Source organism: Myotis lucifugus, unplaced genomic scaffold (assembly GCF_000147115.1).
Source record: "Myotis lucifugus unplaced genomic scaffold, Myoluc2.0 scaffold_215, whole genome shotgun sequence".
Classification (NCBI taxonomy): domain Eukaryota; kingdom Metazoa; phylum Chordata; class Mammalia; order Chiroptera; family Vespertilionidae; genus Myotis; species Myotis lucifugus.
The window spans coordinates 1,059,376-1,084,783 of NW_005871263.1; the positions used below are offsets into that span (position 1 = coordinate 1,059,376).

A 25,408-nucleotide genomic window follows, 5' to 3' on the forward strand; every position below is an offset into this window, starting at 1 on the left:
GTTTCTCTCATCCTTGGCCCTCTGTGAGCCCCCGGACAGAGCACACTGGCCCACCCTGAGAATGTCAACAGAGGCCCTGGGAAACCGGGCACAGTGTCCCTGAGGTCAGCGATACTCAGCACATCACAAGGCACCTGCTCTGGGAGGCCCACGGGACAAGTTTCTCTCCAGAACCAAGTCTGGTGTTTCTGTGATAAGGACCAGTGCATGAAGGACCTGCGGACTCAGGTCCATGAGTCAGAACTGGTGCCTGGGTGAGATATTGATGATCAATTTAACCAGAGGACCCTGTGGGGTACACATGGTCACTCGCTTTCTCGGATACTGCCACTCCAATGTCCAGCCACATAAGAACAGCCAGCTCCATTCTTTAAGAGCTGCAGAGCATCCTGAGAAAGGGAGAAAGAGGATTTACCTAATCCATGGGTATATAATTGACTCATCTCTAGTTTCTCCCCATTATAAATGATGCCGCAACAAACACCTCTTCCTATACAATCGTTGCACATTTGTTTGAGAACTACTGTAGGCTAATTTTCTAGAAGCACACAAGTTCTGGGTAAAAATGTGCACTCATCTTAAATTATCCTCCAAAACAGCAGGTACCAAGGACACTGCCTCCCTAGTTTCAGGCTGGAGCTAACTCCCATTCATTCTTCTTAGTTTCCACTGTGCCATCTCTTACAGGCAGCCTTCCTTGACACTCAGGGAAGGCTGAGTGCCTCTTCTCCGCGTGCACCCCATCACATCACTGACCACAGGCTCCCACTACAATTTCCTGTCCCCTTCCCAACAACAGGGTCTAGATCATAGACCAAGAGCTATATTCTAGTTATATCAGTATTTCACATGCATCAATAGGGCCGGATAACCTTTGTTAAACTATAAGGGAAGCAGCCCTGCCGGTTTGGCTCAATAGTTAGCATGTCAGCCGGCAGACCAAAGGGTTGCAGGTTCAATTCCCAGTCATGGCCATGTACCTTGGCTGCAGGTTCAATCCCTGGCCCCAGTTGGGGCGACAATGGGAATCAACCAATTGATGTGTCTTTCTCACACTGATGTTTCTCTCTCTCTCTCTCTCTCCCGCCTCCCTTTCATTCCCTTTAAAAAAAAAATAAATGAAAAAAAATAAATGGGTGAGGATTAAGAAAATAATAAAGAACTATGGCAATCCACTTGGGTCAAGATTACATGAAAAGTTTAAGTTCCCAAAAAGACCATTTCGGGGGCTGAAGGGGCTGAAGGTACATGGTCAAGCATGGACATCCCATTTCTGGACTGGCTGGAAGCCTGGGGGAGGTCACTGGGCAGGATGCCCAGCACGCTGGACTCCTGATTCCAACCAGCACCACAAGGTGGTGCTAGAACCCCACTGAAGTTGGTCACTTCCCAGGGCCAACCAGTGCCTCTGTACCTGGACTCCTCCAGCCAGGGGAGGAGCAGGACAGTCCAGGGGCTCCATTCCCTAAGGACATAGAAGCACTGTGTGCCAACAGGAGGCTGCATCCACAGGGTTTCTGAAACAGAAGGTCATTTCTCCTCACCCCCAATAAGCCAGGACCATCTCACATTACCTTTCCATGTTACAGGGGACACCTAAGGGGGTTCTGGTTTCTTCCTTGATGGGGCCATCTTCTTTATCCTCCTCGGACTCATCCTTTACCCACTGGTGGTTTGGGAAGAACTCCTTGCATTTCCCATTGTGTGGCTCCAGGATTCGTTTGGGTGGTCGGGGAGGGGGTGGGACATGCTCAGGTGGGGGCTCCAGGTCCTCGTGGGAGAGCTCCTTCCATTGCTCCTGGAAAAAGCAGCAAATGGAGCCCCATCAGTGTTTGTGCCTGTCTGCTCTGCAGGAAATCTGTCCCCTTTTAGTGAGCAGAGGTGATGGCTTCTCGGGTCTCTAGACATACACTTGAAGATGACAGTGTGTGAATTTTTACAACGGACAGTTCCCTTCTTCAGAGACAAAAACTGGAAATCAATGAAAGCAAAAGCAATGCTGACCTGCACTGAAGAGTCTCCCATGATGAATTTGGCACCTTCGATCACAGCTAGGTAGGAGAAACGGAGCTGGTCTGCTGTCTGGATCAGTCCCATCCGAAACTTCCTCATTTCTAACAGAACTTTCTTGATATCAACAGAAGAAGGGTCTTTCCTTTTGTCCATCTAAAAGCCAGATAGGAGACACAACTCAGCCAGCCCAACTATCCAGTGCCCACTCAGAAAAAAATCACAGCAGGGAAGGCAGGAGTCTAGAAAATGGGAGCCAGTGCAGCAACATTGGGACCATGTAAGCAGGTGGGAAAGAATGAGAGACAGGGGATTCTTTGGATCTTCTCGGATTTCACTTTAAAATGAAGAATATCCCTCTGAACCAAGCTATTTGGGGTAAAGCTATTTTTATGGAAGGGAAGTTGTCACAAAGGGAAGATCAAAGATTGTTGACTGCAGAGACATTACAGAGAAGCTGTGGCCAGGCCAGAGGAGAGTTTACAAATGGTCCCTTCTTTTCCTGGGTTCTTCAAGGGCCTCCTTACCAGCAAGAGACAGGTGTCAGCAAGACAGAAGGTCCCCGATCTGCCGATGCCGGCGCTGCAGTGCACCACGACTGGGCCGTGCTCCCGGTTGAGTGACCCCGACTCTCGGACTTTGAAAAGAAAGTTCAGGAATGAGGCTGGCGATTCGGGGACTCCGAAGTCAGGCCACGTGGTATAGTGGAAATGTAGGATCTCTCGAGTTTCTTTAGTCTGAAAGAGAAAAATACTCATGCAGATTCTAAGAGAATTATCTGCACAGAAATCGCAGGTTCCAAGTAAGCACGAAGTGCCTCCATTCACTCTAAGAACAGCTTTAATTCTCAGATTTTCTCCCAAGGACAATGAGCCCCCCAGATCACAAATACCAAGCACTGAGGTGCCGGGTCCTGGGCTTGACACTGGACCACAGGCTACTCCTGCTCTGACTTCACTTCCTTTAGGATGGAACCTCTTCTGCACTATCCCTCTCACCGCTGCTGTCTTCATTACAACTGATTTCTCTCTGCCCCACAGTGACGCTGCACTGCCACCCACGATGACCATGCCATAAAGCAGCACAAGGTTTCACATGAAAAAGTGAAAACATAAACAGTGTGTATGTGGCATCAGCTCTAGGTAACTCAGGGCTTTATCAGACTATCTGGACATCTCAGAGGATCATCATTTTAGAAAAAAAAAAGGCAACCAACTTTACCTCCAAAGACTGGAGGTTGCCACGTGTAGCTCAATACCCAGCTGAAGAGATGATCCTGAGCATTTACTTCATTTTAGTGCTGAGCACACTGGTTCAAGGCATGTATTCCCATTTTCCAGATTAGGAGACTGAGGCTCAGAGGCCAACCCTCCATTAAGTGGAGGAGCAGGAGTTTCAATCTAAGTTGGCTTGACTCGAGACCATGTTCAGAGCCAGTTTCAGTAACTTTTTAAAATATATATATTTTTATTGATTTCAGAAAGGAAGGGAGAGGAAGAGAGAAATAGAAACATCAATGATGAGAGAGAATCATTGATCGGCTGCCTCCTGCAGGCCCCCTACTGGGGGTTGAGCTTGCAACCCAGGCATGTGCCCTTGACCGGAATCAAACCTGGGAGGGATCCTTTAGTCCGCAGGCTGATGCTCCATCCACTGAGCCAAACCAGCTAGGGCCAGTTTCAGTAACTTTTGAAAGGAGGACCCTGGCCCGTGTCCCCAAGTGTTTTCCCCCGGTGCAGTCTGCTTCCATTGGAGCAGAAAGAAGAATGACTTCTGGTGCTGCTTCTAGCTCTGCTCCTTCCTCTGAGCCTCAGAGTCCAGACCCAGAATGGACACCTGGTCTCCAGTAGCAATGATCAAAATGCAGTTCTGGTTGGGAAGAGAGCACTTAAGAGCTTTCTAAGCTAAAGGCATACCGCACATGGGAACCAGGCACTGGGTAAGTAAGGCCTTCAATACTTGCAAAAGTGGGCATAGGAAGGTGGTCTAAAGGAACCATGCCAGCCTTGAGGGTCTCTTACAAAGCAGTGCCAAGGTCACCTGGACAGCAGCTGATGGAGAAAGGCTTCAGGCCAGAGACCCATTTACTAACACTGTCTTCCTTCATTTGGCAAATGTCCACAACATGCCTATCATGTGCCAGCCACCATGAGGTAAAGATACAACCCTTGCCCTTCCAGAGCTTACAACTTCGTTATAACAACTTTCCCTGACCCTAGTGTGATGAAAACAAATGAAAGGACCTACAATAAAAACCAATAACCTAAAATCAGAAAAGACTACCCACGTTCAACCCTGCGCCAGCTATTGCATACACTGGTATCTTTCTACAGAACTGGGAGAAATCTACCTATGACATTAGGGTAATTTATAGAATCACTAGAGGCCTGGTGCATGAAATTCATGCAAAGGGCTCGGCCCTTGTGGCCCCGCCCACTGGTCATTACGGAAGGTTGTTCCAGAAAGTTCCGTCCGGTCTATTTAGCATGTTAGCTCTTTATTATATAGGACACTAAGCAATTCCATTCTTTCCTCCCTAGCAAATGATCTCCTAATATTTTACTGGCTTAAAAAAAAATGCCTCTTCTATTTTTTAGGGAAAGAAAAGCACTTAATATATATTTAAAAGTTTGCCAAAGGTGAGTTATCTCTTTTAATCCTGAAGATGATGTGGGTTATCTCTTGTTTATACCCTCCCTCCACCTGCCCAGCTTGTTCTCAAGGAATTCATTCTAGATCTGTGCTTGAACAGATACATATGTCCGAGAAGAGACTTTTTAAAAATAAAGCCTGTTAGAGCAAACAGACCCTCCTAACTAACACTGAGACCTCTGAGCGGCTGTATCTGCTCCACCACCAACACAGCACAAACCTCTTCTGCTCCATCCAAATTCCGTTTCCCTCAACAAGCAGGAGAACTATTCTCAAGAGTTTACCAGAAGTCACTCTTAATATATCGGGCTTGCAAACGCTCAAAAGCATTTTAAAAAGTCTACTACATAATCCTTCAGGCGCATTCCAGCCTGCTGCCAACATTACTCCTGAAAATCCTCCATCAAACCCCTCCATAAATCACTCCCTTGAGCCTCCGTGCATGGCTAGGGCAGGGCTCACAGCTTGAGCTATCACAGAGGGAGAAGAGAGAGAGCACTCAGATAAACCACACTGCTGCATTCCTCAAAAGCCACGCGATTTTAACCGGTTCTCTACTTCACAGTGACCTGTGCTATGCTCTCCACCTACTTCAACTACTAAATTCAGCAGCTGGAGTCATGATGACTGGAGAGCACAGCACCTAAGCAGCAAACGTTAACTCAGACGCAGATCCTTACTCTTTAACGCCGCCCGGAAGCCCCAATCCATGTGATTCCCACCCCGACTTTGTCTTTAATTGGTCATCTGTGCTGCTCCTAGAATGATCCCATGTGACTTCAATCCCACAGCACTGCTAACCCTTCCTGAGCACATGCTCTAGGCCTGGCGCTGCTCTAACACTTCACATATATTACCTCCTCCAACCGTCAGAAAACTGAGACACGGTGAGCCATCTGCCCCTTTCCCAGAGCCTGACAGTTTGCTATGGTGGGCCAGGATCAAACCCAGGCACTCTAGTTCCAGAAGGTAGTGGCTGACCACCTCGATTGGGCATGTCCCCAGGAGCTGCCTTGAGCTATGGGCTCCTCAGAGAGATGGCTCCAGGTGAGTGATTCAGAATCCTCAGGGGCAGGGCCTTCTGTGGTGCTGCTTCTTAGCATAGTGTCTTGCCATGTTCCAGCACCACCTTTTACTAATAGCCAGCCTTCAGTATTATCAATTCTTCCCACAACAAATAAACCTAAGACCTCACCTAGAAAACTTACACTGGCTATGAATCTTAGGAAACTGGGCTGAGCCCTAGAAGGACCCTTTCCCCTCTCTTCAGAAGAAAGGCCACAGACAATGAAAGAAGGCAGCATGCTCTGCAGGCTGACCTTTCAATCCTCTATAGCTGCAAAGGTAGGAACAGATAAGTTTTAGATAAGAAACTCCCCTCTCCTAAGAACTGGTGTTACCTAATGTTCCAGTTTAGAGAGAGTGAGCTCCATAGGAAAAGAGGTATATAAGATCCCTCCCTTGCCACTCAAGACACCTCTGATGACCTGGTAAATAAGCAGGTAAGGTCTGCTCACCACAGTGCCAAAACCACATCTTGCTCAGGGTATACAAAACCAGGAAAACTGGAATTGGGTAATTATCACCCAAAGAAAAATAAATCTCAACCAGTAACCGTGTGAAATACTTAAGTACATGCCATACTTACTGTCAGGTTTTCCAATTCTAGTTGTCGTACTGTGTAATATGACTTAATATCTTCAGAGATCAATGTTAATTTCAAATTTGTGTCTTCAAAGATCATTTCTTTTTCTTCTTTTTGTGGCCAGTACTGTGCACATTTTAACTAGGGGAGAAAATAACAGTGAATTACTGTGAGCAAATGACTGTTTTCCTATGACAGAAGGTTCGAAGTACCTTCCATGAACTTGAAGAAAATCCAAAGGCCTGAGGTTTTCTGACCTTGGAAGCCACCATTCGCATAACCTCCCTTCCCTTTGGGGAGATAGGGAGGGGCCTGTGAAGATCTAATCAGGGCTAGTTGCGCAGGCCGGGTACAGACTTCCAAGCCAGCAGCTCCCTGGTAATCAGACAGTGCGGTGTTTCATGGGTCAGATCCTTTCCCTATCACCTACGAGGGGAAGCCATATTACACAAAACGTTCAGTCTCTCACAAAGTACTTTATGTAACCATTTCAAAGATTGCCAGGAATCTGATCAGTGCTATTGGCATAGTGCAGACATCTTACCCTGGGGAAAATAACAGGCTAATTGAAAACATGGCTAGAAGAGACCATGTGAAACACTTTGAAAGATTGAAGGGCTGATATTACGTGAAAACTATTCAGCAAAGGTTTGGAGAGGGGCTCCTCCAAGGCATGGGATCACCCACTGCCTCATCCTGCACTTTCATTCTGCTTTGCTTCAGTTCAGAAAAACACTATTGATGTTTTAGTTTAATAATTTCAGAAACTACTTTATGGTCTTGAATAACCTTTTCTTTAAAGCAAGTAAAATTCCAAAGATTTGGTTTCATTTAGAGTTTAAGAATTTGACTCACATTTTATGGCATATTTTGCTTGAGCTAAATTTCTGCGCCAGTGCCTATCATTTCTGCTTGCTGATGACTGTTCTGGTCAAAAACAGCTGGTAGACGAGGGCTAAGCTGTCTATGATGGAACCTCAAAGATGTTATGGTTTCCATAGAATGAAGTATCAGTGTGTGCAAATAGCTCTTTGGGAAATGGTACAAATTCAAGACACTTGTAATTCAACATGCAGTCACCCACTCAACACCTCCTCCGAGGCAAAGGATGGTTGTGTCTGAAATGCCACAGTAAGTGGAGGGGTCCCTCCAGGGCCAACTGTCCATCAGGACAGGCTGTGCATGCCCAGCAGTGACAAGATGGCCAGAGGGAAGTGCTGAGGAGAAAACGCTATGGATGTGCCCTGGGAATTCAGAAGAGGTAAATGTCTCAGGCTGGCTGGGGTTACGGGAAAGAGATCAGAGAAGGCTCAGTGGAAGAAGCAGGCTCTGACAGCAGTATTTTGGAAGGATGTCTAGGAATTCCTAGGCACTGACTACAAAGAAGCCCATCTCAGAGGAGCAGCGGAAGACGGGGCCAAAGGAGGCCCTAGACCACAGTGACTCTGGCAGCAGGCCCGGGAACCGGTGGCATCACCTGGGCAATGAGGAGCCAGGAGGCTCTTGAGAATGATGAACACAGAACCACAAATGCCCATCGATCCTGCTCTGCTAAATCTGCACACGACCAAAAAACAAAGCAAAAACAGACAAATCAAGAACACCAGCATGCGATGCCAACACGACATCTAACTCCACGGTCCCCAAACAGAAGGCTAATAGGACTTTCTAAGAGCCTGGACACAGGCCTGTTTGAAATTCTTGGCCAGCTTCACCCCTGTCACCCTCCCCCCACACTGATGATGAGCTGCCAAAGATAAACTAACCTCTGGAATGGGGCCAATCTGTCAGCATCGAGGCAATTCTCCCTCTCAGGACACAGAAACATTAATGAAAGGCAAGGCCCATGCTTGGCCAAAACAGGTGGGGCAGCTGAAAGCAAGACTTTAGAAGACCTTTAAAGGATGCATTTATTCCCACGGGTCAAATAATTATACCTGTCATTCCTTAAGACCCCAGAAACAAAGCGATTGTCTGGGCAAGTTCAAAACCATGTTTGTTGGCATGAGCACCCAACACGGCAAGTGCAGAGAGAATGGGATAAAGGAGCAGAGACACAGAATAGCCCATCACCAAGAGGCCAATGTTTTCATGTCTCCTGGGCAGGGAAGATGAGTTTCTAAATCCCACCTCCATACAGCAAGCACCCACTAAGCCTAATAAAGCTCTGTAATCTGGGTAAAGACCAAGGCTCTGGAACTCTACAACTGAGGCATTCTGGCAACCCTAAGTGTCAATCAACCGATGTTTACTTTTGAGAACTCTTAGGCATCTACAGTAACATGCCACACTCTGCTCTGTCATTTCCTGTATAAAATTTGTTTTAGAAACACAAAATAAAACAAAAAATAAGCACAAGCTCACTACTTCCTGTTATCCTATTAAAGAGAAATATACGACCTGAAAAGAAGAGTTAATTAGAAAGCAGTCTTTCACCAGGATTCCAACTGAGGCATGCCTTGGATCGGCACCAAACAGCAACACGGCCGTATTGTCCTAGTTGCTGTCACTGCCATGAAGGCAGATGTGAGTGAGCTGTGTATGTATGTGAAAGGGAGAAAAAGAGAGAGACCTCCTAAAACAAATAGCTGGGCAACCTGAAGAAAAATCTATGAAAGTCATCGGGGTGACCCTGTGACAATCCAGTTGGCTTTTCCACAGAATGATGAACACAGAGAACTAAGCAGAGCATGAGAGAGATGGATGAGCCCCAAAAGAACTTGAAATCAAACAGCACCTTTAGTAGGGATTTCAGGAGAGACATAAGCCATACTTCTGGAATAACAAGATAAACTCACCTTGTTTATTTCTCCTGCCTAAACAACAATCCCAATCCTACATACATATCACGTTCTACATTGACACACCTACAGTTAATACTGAAATCAAATCAATGTGGCCATTTGCATGACCACAGTCTAACACACACAATCATTTTCTGCACACTGTTTTCCAGGAAGCACAGGGTCCCAAAAGGGTAACAGGCAGGCCTGCCAAAAATAAGAAGAGAACATCCTACACTATTTGGTGAAGGAAGGAAACCAGAAAACAAACATACATGAAATGGAAATGCTCTGCAAACTGGTTTTTACCACGGCTGTGAGGATAGTTTATAATTAGATTAGCTGAGCAAATAAGATGTTGCATCTTGTTATACTTTTTGCCAGTCAGTCCTTATGGGATGATACTGTTGATGCCAAATGAAAATGTCAAGTCATATGCTGCTTTTCATGCCCAAATAACCCTGAGTGAAAACAGTTATAAAGGAAAGTAGGGACTACTGTCATGTTATCACAATAAACTATAACAAAACCAACCAGCCATGTTGTCGTAATGGCCGACATAGCAATCCAAGGGGTAAGGTTGTTACAGTGGATCTATGGTTCACTTATGGTCAGCCATGGGCAGGAGACAATCAAGAGCAAGGCCTGGTGACGAACATGTAACTACAGTGCTGGGACACTGCCCCTTGTTGTACTATGACAACGTTAGTTAAAGCAAACCGTGTGCAAACAACAAAGAGGTTTTACCCAAACTTTTAGCAACAAATAAATTAAAGTAAATGCTATCATATTTGATGATTTTTTAATGAGTCTTTATTTATTTATTTATTTATTTATTTATTTTTAAATATATTTCTTTTCTTTATTGGTTTCAGAGAGGAAGGGAGGAGAGAGAGATAGAAACATCAATGATGAGAGAGAATCACTGATTGCCTGCCTCCTGCACACCCCCACTGGGGATTGAGCCCGCAACCCAGGCATGTGCCCTTGGCCGGAATCGAACCTGGGACCCTTCAGTCCACAGGCCGACGCTCTATCCACTGAGCCAAGCCGGCTAGGGCAGTGAGTCTTGATTTAAAACTCCCACCCTTTACATCATCTAGAACAGGGGTGGGCAAACTTTTTGACTCGAGGGCCACAATGGGTTCTTAAACTGGACCGGAGGGCCGGAACAAAAGCATGGATGGAGTGTTTGTGTGAACTAATATAAATTCAAAGTAAACATCATTACATAAAAGGGTACGGTCTTTTTTTTTTTTAGTTTTATTCATTTCAAACGGGCCGGATCCGGCCCGCGGGCCGTAGTTTGCCCACGGCTGCTCTAGGGCCATGACTGTGCTTTCTTTGGAGAAGTGGCTTCTTTGGAGCCTTCATGTTCTTCTGGCCACAACTGTGTCCCAAGGTGGTCGGGAGAGCTGGAGAGCTGTGCCTAACCACGCCCAGGAGAGCACAGTACTGGCACCTGGCAGGCCCAGCCCACCCAGTTCTCTGCTCCTGAGCACCGGTTCATAGAAGAATCCTCAACTAGCCTTTTCCTGGGGCTTCACCTCTGAGGCTGGAGAGCCACAGCTGAGCCAGGTGTTGGGGGAGGAGGGAAGGACCTGGGTAGTGGGGAGGTGGCATCTGTTTGCTATGCTGAATACCACACTTGTGCTGGGCATGCATGGAGTCTTACACGGAGACAGGCTTTTAACAGGCAATCCTGCAGAATAAGCCATGTAGGAAGGGAAGGCATCACAAGCTACGGCTGACCAGAGGGGAAGCAATCTGAGGACACCTGGAAGTGGGGTGAGGGTGGGCACTATGATTCAGATTCTCAGCCTAGAGAACATGGTAAGCTGGCAAGAAAATTAAAAAGAAAAAAAAAAAGGTTTGTTCTGGCTGGAGTCAGAGGTGGAAGAGTGGGGTCCAAGTTAACTGAGGCCCAACTACACTCAATATCACGCTGGATCCTGCAGCCACCTTACATATTACTAGGAGGCAGGAGGAGCCCCAGAAGGGTTTTCAGAGGGAAGAAGTGGGTTTAGAAAGGTCATTCTGGATGCAGGGTCAGAACAGACAGGGGAGAGGTTGGAAAGCAGAGTGGTGAGGATGGCTAAAGGGACAGGTGCACGGGGGGTGATGGTCCGAACACACACACACCTTAGTCCACATACTAGGCTGAGGGATGTTTTGAGAGGTGCAAAGAACTCGGAAGAAAGGGTAACACAAATCCTGAAGTAAATGCATAAGCTGATAGTGTCCACACTGAAGAATGCGGCCAGGAGCCAAGCGGCTGGGATTTTACAGAGGCAAATACAGAGTCCAGCCGTTCCCACAGCCAGAAAAGCTCATGTGAAGACACAGTAGACACTGGCCTTTCAAAATGAAACTATGGTTCCACAGCTCCATAATGCACCCCAGCAGCGCAGGAACCCCAGGTGAGGGTGAAGCAGAGCACACACATCAGACTCTGGAGAGAGAGCCCTAACTGGTGTGGCTCAGCAGATAGAGTGTCAGCCCTCGGACTGAAGGGTCCTGGGTTCGATTCTGGTCAAGGGCACTTATCTTGGTTGCAGGGTGGATCCCCAGCTCTAGTCGGGGCTGGTGCAGGAGGCAACCAATTGATGTGTCTCTCTCACATCGATGTTTCTCTCTCTGTCTCTCCTCCTCCCTTCCACTCTGTCTAAAAATCAATGAAAAAATATCCTCAGGTGAGAATTAACAACAAAAAAAAAACAAAACAACTCTGGAGAGAAGCTCACTGATGGCGGGTGGGAAGGGGACAGGGCAATTTTACCTTTGTCTCTCTTTTTAATTCACTTATTTATCTGACTTGTTTATAATAAACATGTATTTATATAGTGCCTCTTTAATTTTTTTAAATAAAAAAGACACTATGTAAAAGAAATCTAAAAGCAATTCAAAGAAGCAAACTTAAAGAAACTGTTAACATTGTAACTGACACAGGCAGACAGTGACATAAGAATAGGTAAATGCACACTTACCGATCCCTTCTCCATCACTCTATTGAGCATGACCACGCCCCTGCTTTTCTGCTCCCACACCATCTCCCAAAAGTGACCACACGTATTAGGCAAAGGGCCCTGCAAAAAAACAACCCACAAAGTGCATGCCATTTATACAGAAACATACTCCAGTGCAAGCTCATCATTGGCAACGAGCAGATAACAGTGCCCTGAGGCAGAGTGGGGGCAGAAGCTGGGCCAGAGACCCAACTCTCCCTGCCTAGTGGTCAGTAACCACAATTCTATATTCTAACACATGGTGAAAGGTCATTTCCACATCTCAGGGCTGATCAACAAGGGAGAAAAAAAACACTGATTCTGCCCTAACCAGTTTGGCTCAGTGGATAGAGCGTCGGCCTGCGGACTGAAGGGTCCCAGGTTCGATTCCGGTCAAGGGCATGTACCTTGGTTTCGGGCACATCCCCAGTAGGGGGTGTGCAGGAGGCAGCTGATCGATGTTTCTCTCTCATCGATGTTTCTAACTCTCTGTCCCTCTCTCTTCCTCTCTGTAAAAAATCAATAAAATATATTAAAAAAACACTGATTCTGCTTTCTGGTTTAGGCTGGTCAGTCAAAGGGCTCCACTAGGACCCACCTATTAGGCAAAACTATCAGGTGCAGAAGAATATCAAGCAAAACTAGTGGGTATGGGGAAGTGATCAACGGCAATTGGTTCCAGTTCCAATTACTTATCTGTGTGACCTTGGACAAGTCACTTCACTTCTCAGGTCTCACTCTCTCTACTTATCTCAGTTGACTAACCACAGCATCTACTCATAGGGGTTTGAAAATTAACTATGTTCCATATATCAATGTCTTCCCACAGTACCTGGAACATAGTAAACAACCAATGAGATGTTAGCTATTATTATTACTATTAATAATGGTAAACCTGACCATAGACAGCCTTTATCCTTGGACCATGGAACATAAGAGATGTGGACAACACAAATGGTCAGTCAGGTGGCCCAAGGGTCATGATGGAGTGACTGCCAGGCAGCTGGCCTGTCTCACTCTAGCCCACCTACAAAGGGCATAGATGTTTAGTGAATACAAGGGTACAAGTGCTTCAAGTTTGTCTGTTTTCAGTAAGACCTATCTCCTCCAGCACTGGAATGTTTTCCATTCTTACTTGTTTTCATCCAATTTCTCCTTATTCTTTACATGTTTTCCCCTGTAGTCTCACCACACTTTCCTTGCCCAAGCAAACAGTTAGTGCTCTCCTTTTCTTTTCTGAACTCATCTCAGACTTGCTGTCTGACCCAAAAGTTTGCACTCCACGTACATGCCGTAGGACTCATACAACGGGGATTACATGTGTAACCCTTTCCCCTAAACTAACAGAAAAGTGGCTCCTTGAATCACATGGCCTCCTGGCTGGCCACCCAGGCCTTTGAATCTCTGACCTGAGCACGAGGATCCCTCACTGGGCTTTCCACAGATGCAGCTCTCTGGCTCTGGTTACCAATTGTTGCCTTCCCTACCCTCCAACATCACTCCAGCTTAGAATGGATCTGAGGGATTAAATATAACATAGGACCTGAAAGGAGCCTGGCTGGTGTGGCTCAGTGGTTGAGTATCGACCCATGAATGAGGAAGTCATGGCTCAATTCCCAGTCAGGGCACATGCCTAGGTTGTGAGTTCGATCCCCAGTAGGGGGCCTGCATAAGGCAACTGATTGATGACTATCAGCATTGATGTTTCTATTCTCTCTCTCTCACTCTCCCCCTCTCCCTTCCTCTCTAAAATCAATTAAAAAACCAGAAGATCTGAAAGGATTCATACCAAACTTAGCCAACACTTCATGGGGAAGGTGAAGGTGGGCACTGTTGACATTATTCTCTACAACACATCTATACCTCTGATTTTCAAAAAGACTGGTATTATTTGCATAATGAACAATAATGAAAATTAAAAAACCGGGCAGGGTTTTCTTGGTTTTGTGGTTTGGAAAATGTTTCAGTCATACTATCTAGAGGTGCAACTTTTTGGGTCAGGCTGCTTTAATCCCTTTTGTAAATCCCAGGGCAAAGGGAGACCATGTCAGCAGCTAGATACATCTGTGGTGCCACCCTTCAAATGGACAGAACTTCAGATGTGCCAAATGGCAAATTGTCAGGGCAAAGAGATGGGGAAGACAGGGAACAAGAGTTTCCATGGTGATTTTTTTCATTCCATTTGACTATACACCTATGAATCTTTGCTTTGGGCTTCCTGACCCCACACAAAGTTGAATGGCTGAAATCAGGAAGTAAGACTTGACTTCTTCTGAAAAGACAAGTTCCCAAGAAGCCACTTTTGCCTCAACCTCTTCCCACCAGCTTGACACCACAAAGGATCTTCCTCCTTATCACCCCACCCCAGCCCACCCCAACCATCCCAATAATGGCCTGTCCCCTACTCATATACCAAGAACTTACTCAATAGCCCCCAGAAGTGAACACTGCATGGCTGACGTTCCATACATTAAAACTGGGAGGCATCTGGGCTGATTATGGTCATGGACATGGGGACTGGGACAGGACAAAAAAGGGGCAGAGAAGAAGGGCCACAACTTATATGCCCTCATTTAAGCTCCCTGCCCCCAAAGCAGCCCTTTGTTCATAGTGCTTTCTGGCTTCTCCATAATTTTAATTTCCAAATATTAGGCAGAATTCTGATGTTCAAAAATCACCCTACAACTCAGAGCCATATACAAGACTGATAAACTGATATGGAATAAGAAAACAAAAAGAGAGAAACTTAGTTTAGACTAACTTACAGATAACAGAATAAGACTTGAGAAAATCAAAAAGAATTTCCTTTATCCCCATTCCCAGAAACCCATTGTTTTGGGCCTTATACCAGTAAATGTTTCACAAGAAGATCAATTATTAAACCACTTTTATGATCCTTTCCATAAAGATGCCAAAGCCAATGGGAATTTTAAGTGATTCTGCATCCTTGTTCACATACTCTAATGGTTTTTTTCTGGACCAAAAAAGGAGGACCATGCCACAGAATTCTGAATGGATATCTGGACAAAAGTTCCTAGTAACTACCACTCCTCTAAGACTTCCATGAGAAGCATTCAATGCTCTGAGGCACTTATGGAATCAATACAGGTACAGGCCCTTCTCTAGCCACGGCTCTGCTGCTTCTGTGAACAGACCACAGGCAGTTCTGCATTTAAATGCTGTTTCTCATAAGCCCAGCAATGTCATACTTCTCAGAAAGATTAGTGTTACAACCAAACTGAATCTCTGAAGGAGGATTTTTTCCTACCTTGTTGCTTTTATGGGTGGTTTAAAACCTGAACTTCTACAGAATGTGGCTGATTTTATTTGAGGTGTAGTAACAGCACTCTAAATGCTTCAATTGACAACAAGTAAGGCAAAAACCATTAAACAAAATTCAGACAATCCCGGGTTTACCTGGGTAAGAATGTAACTTCTCTGCGCTTCTTCCATTTTTATCAAACTAGCATTGATATAGTCGTTATCTTCTTGATGTAGTTTAATCCGACTATGGTCAACTGAAAGGCAAATCAGAACTCAGAGGTTAATCCTGGATGACCAAAGTGTCTACACAGGCAGTGCACCCATAGGGAAAGCAAAGAAGTTGAGTTGGTAGCATGAAGGGCATTCACACTGGCTGAGGCAATGCCTTTTAAATGGAAACCAGTCATCAATATGGGGATAACTTTCAGGAAGGTTTCTGAAGTGTCTGAAAACCTAATAGTAAATAGCAACAGGGACAAACTACACTAAAACATGGATTACGTCCCATTTGGGAAATCTGTGCCTAGGTCGTATCTTCCTGCGACACTTATTACTGTCCTCACAGCTTGGTAGACTGGGGAGAGGAGATGTCAAGAAATCTGTTCTGATGCCTAATACAGGATGGGGCAAAAGCAGGTTTACAATGGTTCATATGGAAAATAATACAACAATAAATAATAACACGAGAATGAACTGTTTTGTGTACTCACAACTATAAACCTAGTTTTGCCCCATCGTGTATATACTTTTGTTGTTGTTGTTAATCCTCACCTGAGGATATTTTTCCAGGATATTTTTCCATTGATTTTTAGAGAGAGTAGAAAGAAAGGGAGAGACACAGAGAGAGAAACATCAATTAGGTGCCTCCTGCATGCACTCCACCAGGGCTGGGGCCCGAGCCTAAAATTCAGATATGTGCCCTTGACCAGAATCGAACCTGGGACCATTCAGTCTGCAGGCTGATGCTCTATCCACTTAGCCAAACCAGCTAGGGCTGTATATACTTTTATAGGATAGAATTTATGAGCACACCCTAACTTAGTCTACATCTAAAGGTTTGAAGATTAAATGACCTAAGTACACAACAGTGTGAAAAGTCACATCTTGAATTCCTTTACACAGGTTCTTTTTTTTTTACTCAAGTTCAAGTTTAATATATTAAGTATGTAATTCTAAATCATTCAAAGTCAGAATCTGTCATGACCAAAGACATTTAAAAAAGAGTTTTACTAGATAAAGTAATTTTGAATTAAAAAAACCTGACAGTATATTAAATGTAACTTTCAGAATAGCTTTTAAAAATAAACTCTCATTTGGAAGTTCTGTCCAGATTAGTGAAAAAGTACAGCATTTTCCCCCCCTTTTACCATGACTTTGTCAAAGAAACAATGATTCCCCAAGGGCCACTTTCCTATTCCTAATAGTGCAGCTAACAACAGGTGAGGATTTTTATTTCTGATATAACATAAGGCAGTGGTTCTCAACCTTCTAATGCCGTGACCCTTTAATACAGTTCCTCATGTTGTGGTGACCCCCAACCATAAAATTATTTTCGTTGCTACTTCATAACTGTAATTTTGCTACTGTTATGAATTGTAATGTAAATATCTGATATGCAGGATGTATTTTCATTGTTACAAATTGAACATAATTAAAGCATAGTGATTAATCACAAAAACAATATGTAATTATATATGTGTTTTCCGATGGTCTTGGGTGACCCCTGTGAAAGGGTCGTTCAACCCCCAAAGGGGTCGTGACCCACAGGTTGAGAACCGCTGACATAAGGGATAATGAACTCAGGTGATCACCCATAAACAGCATCTTCTCCCCAGCTCAATGGGGAAGAAGTTAGTGAAGACAAATGGTTTGGGGCTTTTTGTTCTAAAAGATTCCAAAGAGATGATTTTGAAAATTAGCAATTTGGAACACTTTTTCTCATTGTGGAAGGTTAATACAAACTGAATAGCTTGATTGATAATATGTAAGTGGGTCATGAAGAAAAATTATGTGACTGGCACTGGTGAGTTATGTGAGCGGGTTCAAACAGCGCTGGGGGACCTTGGGCAAACAACTCCTGTGAGCATTTGGTTTTTCACTGGATGGAAGATAACAAGATCCCCTTCTACCTTGAATCATTCTCTCATTTCCTCCATAACCTTAAAAGCAAATTAGTTTTTCTACTGGAGAGTGGATGTAGGGGAGAAAATAACAATATGAGAAGTGAGATTGGGGATAAAAAAGTTTCGGAATGTTTCCCTAGAAGAATATTTTAAAGGCTTTCTTTCTCTGTAAAACTGGTTCATAAAACCGTTTAATTGAGCACTGATCAAAGATGGAGAAAAGAAATACTGAACACATTATTGACTAACTCAGAGAAAGTACAGCAAAAGCTAGAGACAAAGGGTATCTCCCGGCAATGTTGAAAGATCTTTTATTATGCTGGCCAGGACCTCACAGCAGAATCACTCAGGGAAGTTTAAAAAATATATATAATCTCTGATGTGTCACAGCCTAGACAAGCTAACTCAAGAGTGTCAGGTGTTGGGGCACAATCATGTGTCACCTGATGCCCTAGAATTACACTTTAGATGCTGTTGGCATTTGCCTTCATTCAGTTAATGACGATCTCCACCACTGCCAACATTTCTGAGTGAGACACTAGGCCAAGTGGCTGATGCTACTTTATTTCATCTTCAGTATGACTACTGTTTTACTGAGGGTCAGAGAAGAGAACATTGTGCCCAAAGCCACACAGCTGGAAGTGGCAGGCTGAGATAGAAACCTAGGCAGGGAACTGTGGCAGCAATCAGAGACAGACAGCTCTGTACCAACCTAGGTCCATTTTAACTCGCCTCCCAGGAGCCTGGTCCCTGTTCAATTCAGGGCAGGGAGCACTGCTGACAGGGCAGTATGCTTAAGGGATGACCCACAGAATCTTCTACCCAGGCAGAGAATACTGCCATAGGAGATGTGGGCAGTTACAACTCACCTATTGACAATATCTAAAAACCATGAAGGTGAGGCAAAAAGGCTTCTGTGGCCTAGAGGAGATGGCAAAGTTCCAATGTGTCTTGCTTTATACAAATTCTAACACACTGACTTATTTACTTTCAAGATATCAGTAGACTGAGAGCCAAGTACTCGGAAGGCAGAAGAGGCTGCCAGAGGCCAGCAGGCACACTGAGAGCTAACGGCAGAAAACAGCTGGAAATAGAATGGTGGCAGAGGGGGGTGGGACTTGACAAGCAGAGCTGACTTGTGCCTTTAGTAGAGGGAGTGAGCAGCTCCCACCTCTGAATGCCTGCATAGGGCATCATCACAGTTCAATACAATGCTTGGGGTCTAATAATAATACTGTTGCTGAGTCATCCAGAAAAGGATATATTTCTCCTGCTCTACTCTGCTTCAGCTGGTAGGAAAATGATTCATCAGAAAAACAGTCAAAGCTAAAATAGTGCTCTGAATTTAGCTGAATTTTCCAGAAAAATGAAACCTTATCCCTTCTACGATGGTGGAAAAATGAACCATTACTATAAGTCTCTAATGCCTTTGTTATAGGAAACAATCAAGTCATAAACCTCTATGGCTACTGATTTATTACCAAACCCCCGGGCTAAAGGAGTCTTACTGAGAGGCCCTGCAGTTGAAGAAGAGCCCCACGCAATGGAAGCAGGAAGAGCAATGGAAGCAGGAAGAGCGGTAATGGCGATGTGAATACTTACAGGGACTGACATCTCTGTACCTGTTTCGGTTTTTGTTTTTGGGAAGCTTGGCCACTCTACATGGGAAGTCGCTGGCTTCGTGGCGGATATCCTATGAAAAAAGGAGAAAGAGTTCTCTTGAAATTCTGGCATCAGGCATTCATGCAGACATTTAACTGAGCATGGGCTATGTGCCAAGCACTGAGGAAGACCCAGTGCGCAAACAGACATCAAAGGGAGCCAGGCAGGCAGTGTGGGAAACTCAAGGTGATAATTCAGAGGCATGTATAAGGTCATGAGAGAAAAACAGAAGAGGAACAACCCTGTGGCTGGGGTTCGAGCAGTGTGGGGTTGGGAGCTGGACACATGCAGAAGAAGGCAGGGAGAAGGAAGGTGCGTGCATGCGTGTGTGTGTGTGTGTGTGTGTTTCCACTCAGGAACACCCAGCACAGCAAAGACACCAGGGCTGAAGGGACAGTCAGTAGGCTGGTGGGAAAGAATGACAGACGGCTGGAGCATATAGGTGGGTAGGCCAGACCTTGGACAGCCTTGAACATAAAGCCTGGGAGTCCACCTGTAACCTTTTATAAAGTTACAGTTGTTAAGAGCAGATAAAATGCACTTTATGCCAATAAATTATCCAACTGCTTTCCTAGGAGATGGTAAACAGATTCCATTATACTCAACTGTCAGAAAGAGGAAGTTCCTGGGTTAACAGAAAACCTGCATTATGCCTCCTGCTAGACTGATTACACACATCTAATTTTGCCCCCATAAGACACCACCACAATCACATTAAAAATCTTTGCTTTTTAATTTGTATTTTATTATTAAAAGACAAACCCACACAACAATGTGAATGCACTTAATGCCACTAAACTGTATACCTAAAAATGGTTACAGTGATAAATTTTTTATGTATATTTTACTCCAATTAAAAAAAAAAAAGACAAATCCACAAGGGAAGAAAAGGAGAGAAGACAACAGCAACAGAATTCTGGAAGCTGGAAATCAGTAGCTGGCAGGACTTGCAAGCCCACAGTGGGAAAAGCAGAGAACCACCTTGATTTACACCACAGAATCCTCCAAAGACTCAGCCAGTGCTGCCTCTCTGGAAAGGGGGATGGGATTCACTGCAGGATGAAATCTGTCAGGAGTGGAGCAGGATCTCCACCACCCCTACTATTCCCTGTGCCTGCTGCCTCAGGCATCTGCAGACATCTGGAGATTTTCTGAAAAACTTAAATCAGGAGGCAGAGTGCTTTCTAGATGATCCAAGCAGACAAGAGGAAAGACCAAAAGATACCAGGGTGTGCAACTGACAATCCCCTAGAGCAGTGGTTCTCAACCTTCCTAATGCTGCGACCCTTTAATACAGTTCCTCATGTTGTGGTGACCCCCAATTTCATTGTTACAAATTGAACATAATTAAAGCATAGTGATTAATCACAAAAAAAATGTAATTATATATGTGTTTTCCGATGGTCTTAGGCAACCCCTGTGAAAGGGTCGTTCAACCCCCAAAGGGGTCGCGACCCACAGGTTGAGAAGCGCTGCCCTAGAGGCTCGTGGCCAGTTCAGCCCTAACAAGCCTCTTCCACCTGCTCAGAGTTCTTGATCTGCCTTGTAAGCTCCTACTCTTCATCATGTGCAGACAACCACTGGTTACAAGATGTAAGAGCAAAGCCTCTAGTAGAAAAAAGATTTACAAGGGAAAAAAAAACATACCAGGAAAAAAACACCCTGTTTTAATAAACCACAGAGAAAAGAAAGCTTTAAAAATATACAAGGAAAGAAAACATCAAAATATTGTTCAAGAAAATCTTCTAGACTCATTAAGTGCTCATCATAATAATACAAACAGATCCATACTAAGGCACATGAATTTGCAATTCCAGAATCCTGCTGACAAAGAGAATATTCTATAAGTTTCCAGGAAGAAAAAAATAGATAATTTTCAAAAAATAAGGTGATCAGGATGGCTTCTGACTTTGCCAGAAGAACACAAAAGCAAAGGCAAATTCCCCCCAAACTGTGAAAGAAGTAGCTCCCAGGATGACAACCATTGACAGACCTAGGAAGTACACAGGCCAGAATAAAGCAGAAGGACTCAAGAGATAGATATATCAACAATATGTCTTTGTCCGTATAGCAACTGTGACCAAAAGGACCAGAGAGAAGTGAGGATAAGACCTGAAATCTAGGGAGAGGAAATCTAATTGAGAAGAAAAGGAAAGAAAGCCTCAAGATGATAGCTCTGTGTGACATGCTTACAGTCCAACCAACCCAGAGAGAAAGAGAGTGGAGGTCTGCAGTAGGGATATCTGCAAGAAAAAAAACTGAAACCAGGCAATCACCTGAAATTATTCTGTCCAATACAGCAGCCACAAGTCACACATGGCTACTGAGAGCACTTGAGATGTGACCAGTCTGAAAAAAGAGGTTCCGTAAAGTGTAAAATACACATTGGATATTGATGACTTAGTACTAAAAAAAAAGAAAGTAAAATGTCTTAAATATTTTAAATATTATTTGTTGAAATAACGTGTTGAACATATTGGGTTAAGTCAACCATATTATTAATTTCATCTGCTTCTTTTAAACTTTTTCACTCTGGCGACTTAAAAAGGTAAAATTATATATGAGGGCTGTATTGTATTTCTACTGGACAGCACTAAGTGACCTTGAGAAAATTGTTTTGAAAGGCTACTAGAAGGTATGAGAAGAATTAGCAATAGGTAGAAAGAAAACTATGCAAATGAAAATAACAGGCAATTATTAACTACAGGAAATTTTTTAAAAAAGTAAACAGCACAGTACAACACTAACTGTGACTACTAGGGAGAAATAATGTAAATAATACTGTTTTTTTACCAAAAAAATATATCATATTGGGAAGATGGCGAGAGGAAACAAAGGAGAGGAAAAGCAGGAGGTGTTTAAGAAAATGAAATTTAGTTTAATAAAGGTCTAAATTAATGAATCAAAAGATAAACATGTTCCTTAGAAATTTGGATATATACAATATATACAAGCTAGAATCAGTAGCTCAAGAGTTGAAAATAGTAATTTTGGGGAGAAAAGAATGGGGTAATGGCTTGAGGCGTGGACAAGCCAATAACTGGATTTTATCACAAACCTATTATGATACTATTTAACTTCTTAAGCCAGGTGCATTTTTAACTTGTATTAAAAAAAAGAAAGAAAAAAGAATGCCCACATCCTGCTATTCTACTTATTTAAAAACTGCAAAATGGCAGGGAGGAATATTTGACTCATAGTAGAGGATAAGCCAATAATTTAAAAGCACAATGACAGATTATAAACTCAGGTAGGTTTATAATTAAACAAATGAATCTATAGTAACACACACATCACATCTTTTATGGATGATTAAGCTTTCAGGAAAATGCTAGAGAGCACAGAAAAAAAATAACTTGAAGTAATGAAAATCAAAGTCTGAAGCATTTAGCAACAGGTACAAATTGTACCTTGTGAGGTGAAAACAATCAGAGGTCAGTCCAAGTGGTGTGAACGGATGAAGATGGAAGAAATACTTAATATGGACAAACCACCGAATACTCTGAGTAAACCAGGGTCAAAATATCCATACCAGTGTGTAACTGATTCAGCCAAAGGATCATTAATATGCACTTCTTTGGTGAGAGAGAGAGGAAGTAAAAACCTGGCTATGTCATTTAATAAAGGGAAAATAAGAGGTATTCACACAACAGTGTGTGTGTGTGTGTGTTTAAAGAGAGGAAGGGAGAGGGAGACAGAAACATGGATGGGAGAGACACATCTATTGGCTGCCTGCTGCACGTCCCACACTGGGGATCGAGCCCGCAACCAGAGCATGTGTCCTGACTGGGAATCGAATCATGACCTCCTGGTTCATGGGTCGACGCTCAAACACTGAGCCACACCAGCTGGGCTAAAAACAGATTTTAAAATTAAGGTATACTCACAGAGTAAAATACACACATATGAAGTGTGTAGTTCAGTAAGTTTTTCTAGTAAACTCTGTGGTATAATTTACAAATAATGAAATATATCCATTTAAGTGTTTCTCTACTTTAGAATGGCCTATGGGAAATATATGCTGGCTCTAAATACAGGTACTTATATTTCATTTAGTAAAATAAAATGCCAGGAGAATAGTCTTAAAATTGAGGAGTGAGAAAGTATCTTTAAAATTAAAGGTAATTAACAACAGTGGTTTAGAAGAAAGTAAATAAACTACTGTGCCATAAAATTTTATACAAAATTGCAGCAAAACAAGATTTCTATACTCTAAAACTATCAAAGGTAGGCTAACTTTCCCATAGCTATAGAAAAAGAAGATTGCTCACTAATAAACAAGTATAAGCTGACTTTATCACAAGCATAAAATATCCCCATTAGATCTTTTATTATGCTGGTCAAAAATAAATAGTCCACCAAATATGTAAAATTTCTACAAAATAAAATAAAACAAAGGCCTTAAAGCTGATGATGAAAAGTTGAACACTGGGTAAATTTAGGAGCCAAGCCAAAAAGGACATAATAAACTTGCCATGAAACAGTTTCCCAGAAGTCTCCCTTAAACAAAAACACAGAACAATTCAAGAATCATTCAAATGTACCTCAGCACTTCAGGGGTGGAATGGCACTAATTTAACAAGGTAACATATGATTTCCCAATGAATACAAAGCTCTGGTAACAAAATGAATTTATGCCCAGAGTGAATTAATTTCTGTGTTTGTTCAGTAAAGCTCATTATCCATTATTCAAATACCTCCCAAATCCAATTGGGCAAAAAGTCAAACAGATGAAAAGCTGTCATTTTCTGATTTGAAATTTCTATTTTTCTTGAAAACACGTAGGCATAAAAGCCAGTACAGCCTTGTAGGAATATTTTCGTGTTAGTAAGCACTTCATTAAGTTAAACATAGCAATTTTGGTTTTAACACCCTTTTCTCTTCAGTCTCACAACTGGCTGATTGTCTCTTATTGATTCCGTGGTAAAACACATTATTCATTTTACAACTATGACAGTAATGAAGTAGGGAGAGCATACCTCATCGCTTAGCAATCAGAATCTGATAAGGATCGAGATTCTCACCTCTCAATCCCCTCCTACCTCATGCCCACGGCTAGAATAGGCAGTCAACATAATTTTGCTGACGGAATTAATTTTTTTAAAAAATGTTTTTATTGATTTCAGAGAGGGAGAGGGAGAGATAGAAACATCATTGATGAGAGAGAATCATTGATTGGCTGCCTCCTCCATGCCCCACACTGGGGCTAGGGCCCACAACCCGGGCATATGCCCTGACCAGAATCAAACTGTGACCTCCTAGTTCAGTGATGGCGAAACAATGACACATGTGTCAGAGGTGAGATGTGAACTCATTTTTTTGGTTGATTTTTCTTTGTTAAATGGCATTTAAATATATAAAATAAATATCAAAAATATAAGTCTTTGTTTTACTATGGTTGCAAATATCAAAAAATTTCTGTATGTGACACGGCACCAAAATTAAGTTAGGGTTTTTCAAAATGCTGACACATTTTGATACAGCATTGCTTTTAACTTTGAAAGACATTTAACCTCTGACTGATTATTTGTGTATTTCTCATTTGCTGGTCAAAAATAAATAGTCCACCAAATATGTAAAATATGTTAAAAGCAATGCCGAGCTCAAAAGGTTCACCATCACTGTGACCTAGTTCATAGGTCGATGCTCAACCACTGAGCCATGCCCACTAGGCAATGAATGGTACTAAAGGCTCCCACAACTCCAAGTCCTTAATTTTATACCAATATGCTTCATTTTGTGAAAAAGAAATGTTCCTGAAAGGGAACATATTTAGGAAAATGTCTGGTCCAATCCTATTTTCTTGTTACAAAATGGAAGTTATTGGAATAATAACAACAACTATTATTTTGCTTTGCAATTGGGCCACATAACCTCCTGATAAGACAGCACCAAAATACTACAACATGGATTCAAAGAAAGAGGTATTTTGTAATAGTTCTGACAGTGATATGTTTTAAGGCTCAAGGAAGAAAAAACTCCAGTGAAATCTTTTATTCATTAGGCCTGTGGTGAACTACAAAGTCCCTTAACTAACACCTTCTATGATCCCCCCACCCCCATTTTACAAATGGTTGCCTAATTTGATTGTTTGAGTTGTTACCTAGTACTTTATGGGAGCTACTGGCTCTCAGATAGAAGGAAAGTGCAGAAATACAATAAAGGCAATAATTTAAAATGCAGTAAGTGCTCACACAGGGTGTATGTTTCCTGGAACTCTAGCAGTAGTCACCACTGACTAGGGAGATATATATAGAAATGGGG

The 25,408-nt window shown here is 43.1% G+C and overlaps 1 protein-coding gene across 8 annotated transcripts in view; it reads right to left on the reverse strand.

The window, feature by feature from the left end:
* The window catches only part of PTPN1 (protein tyrosine phosphatase, non-receptor type 1), a 74,903-nt gene that overhangs the window by 4,934 nt on the left and 44,561 nt on the right, over window positions 1–25,408 (reverse strand). For 4 of the 8 annotated variants that reach the window (XR_330358.3, XR_002831478.1, XM_006097970.3 and 1 more), the window contains exons 2-8: window positions 19,085–19,175; window positions 15,513–15,613; window positions 12,078–12,176; window positions 6,311–6,448; window positions 2,538–2,747; window positions 2,005–2,166; window positions 1,575–1,798 (exon numbers count right to left, since the gene is read on the reverse strand). Coding sequence is in view for 6 of the 8 variants with exons in the window: in XM_006097970.3 (XP_006098032.1) it covers window positions 1,575–1,798; window positions 2,005–2,166; window positions 2,538–2,747; window positions 6,311–6,448; window positions 12,078–12,176; window positions 15,513–15,613; window positions 19,085–19,175 (1,025 nt within the window). In the remaining 2 variants the exon portion in view is untranslated. The remainder of the gene's footprint in view (window positions 1–1,574; window positions 1,799–2,004; window positions 2,167–2,537; window positions 2,748–6,310; window positions 6,449–12,077; window positions 12,177–15,512; window positions 15,614–19,084; window positions 19,176–25,408) is intronic. The other 4 variants (XM_023761743.1, XM_023761742.1, XM_014463650.2 and 1 more) reach the window with 3 other exon arrangements.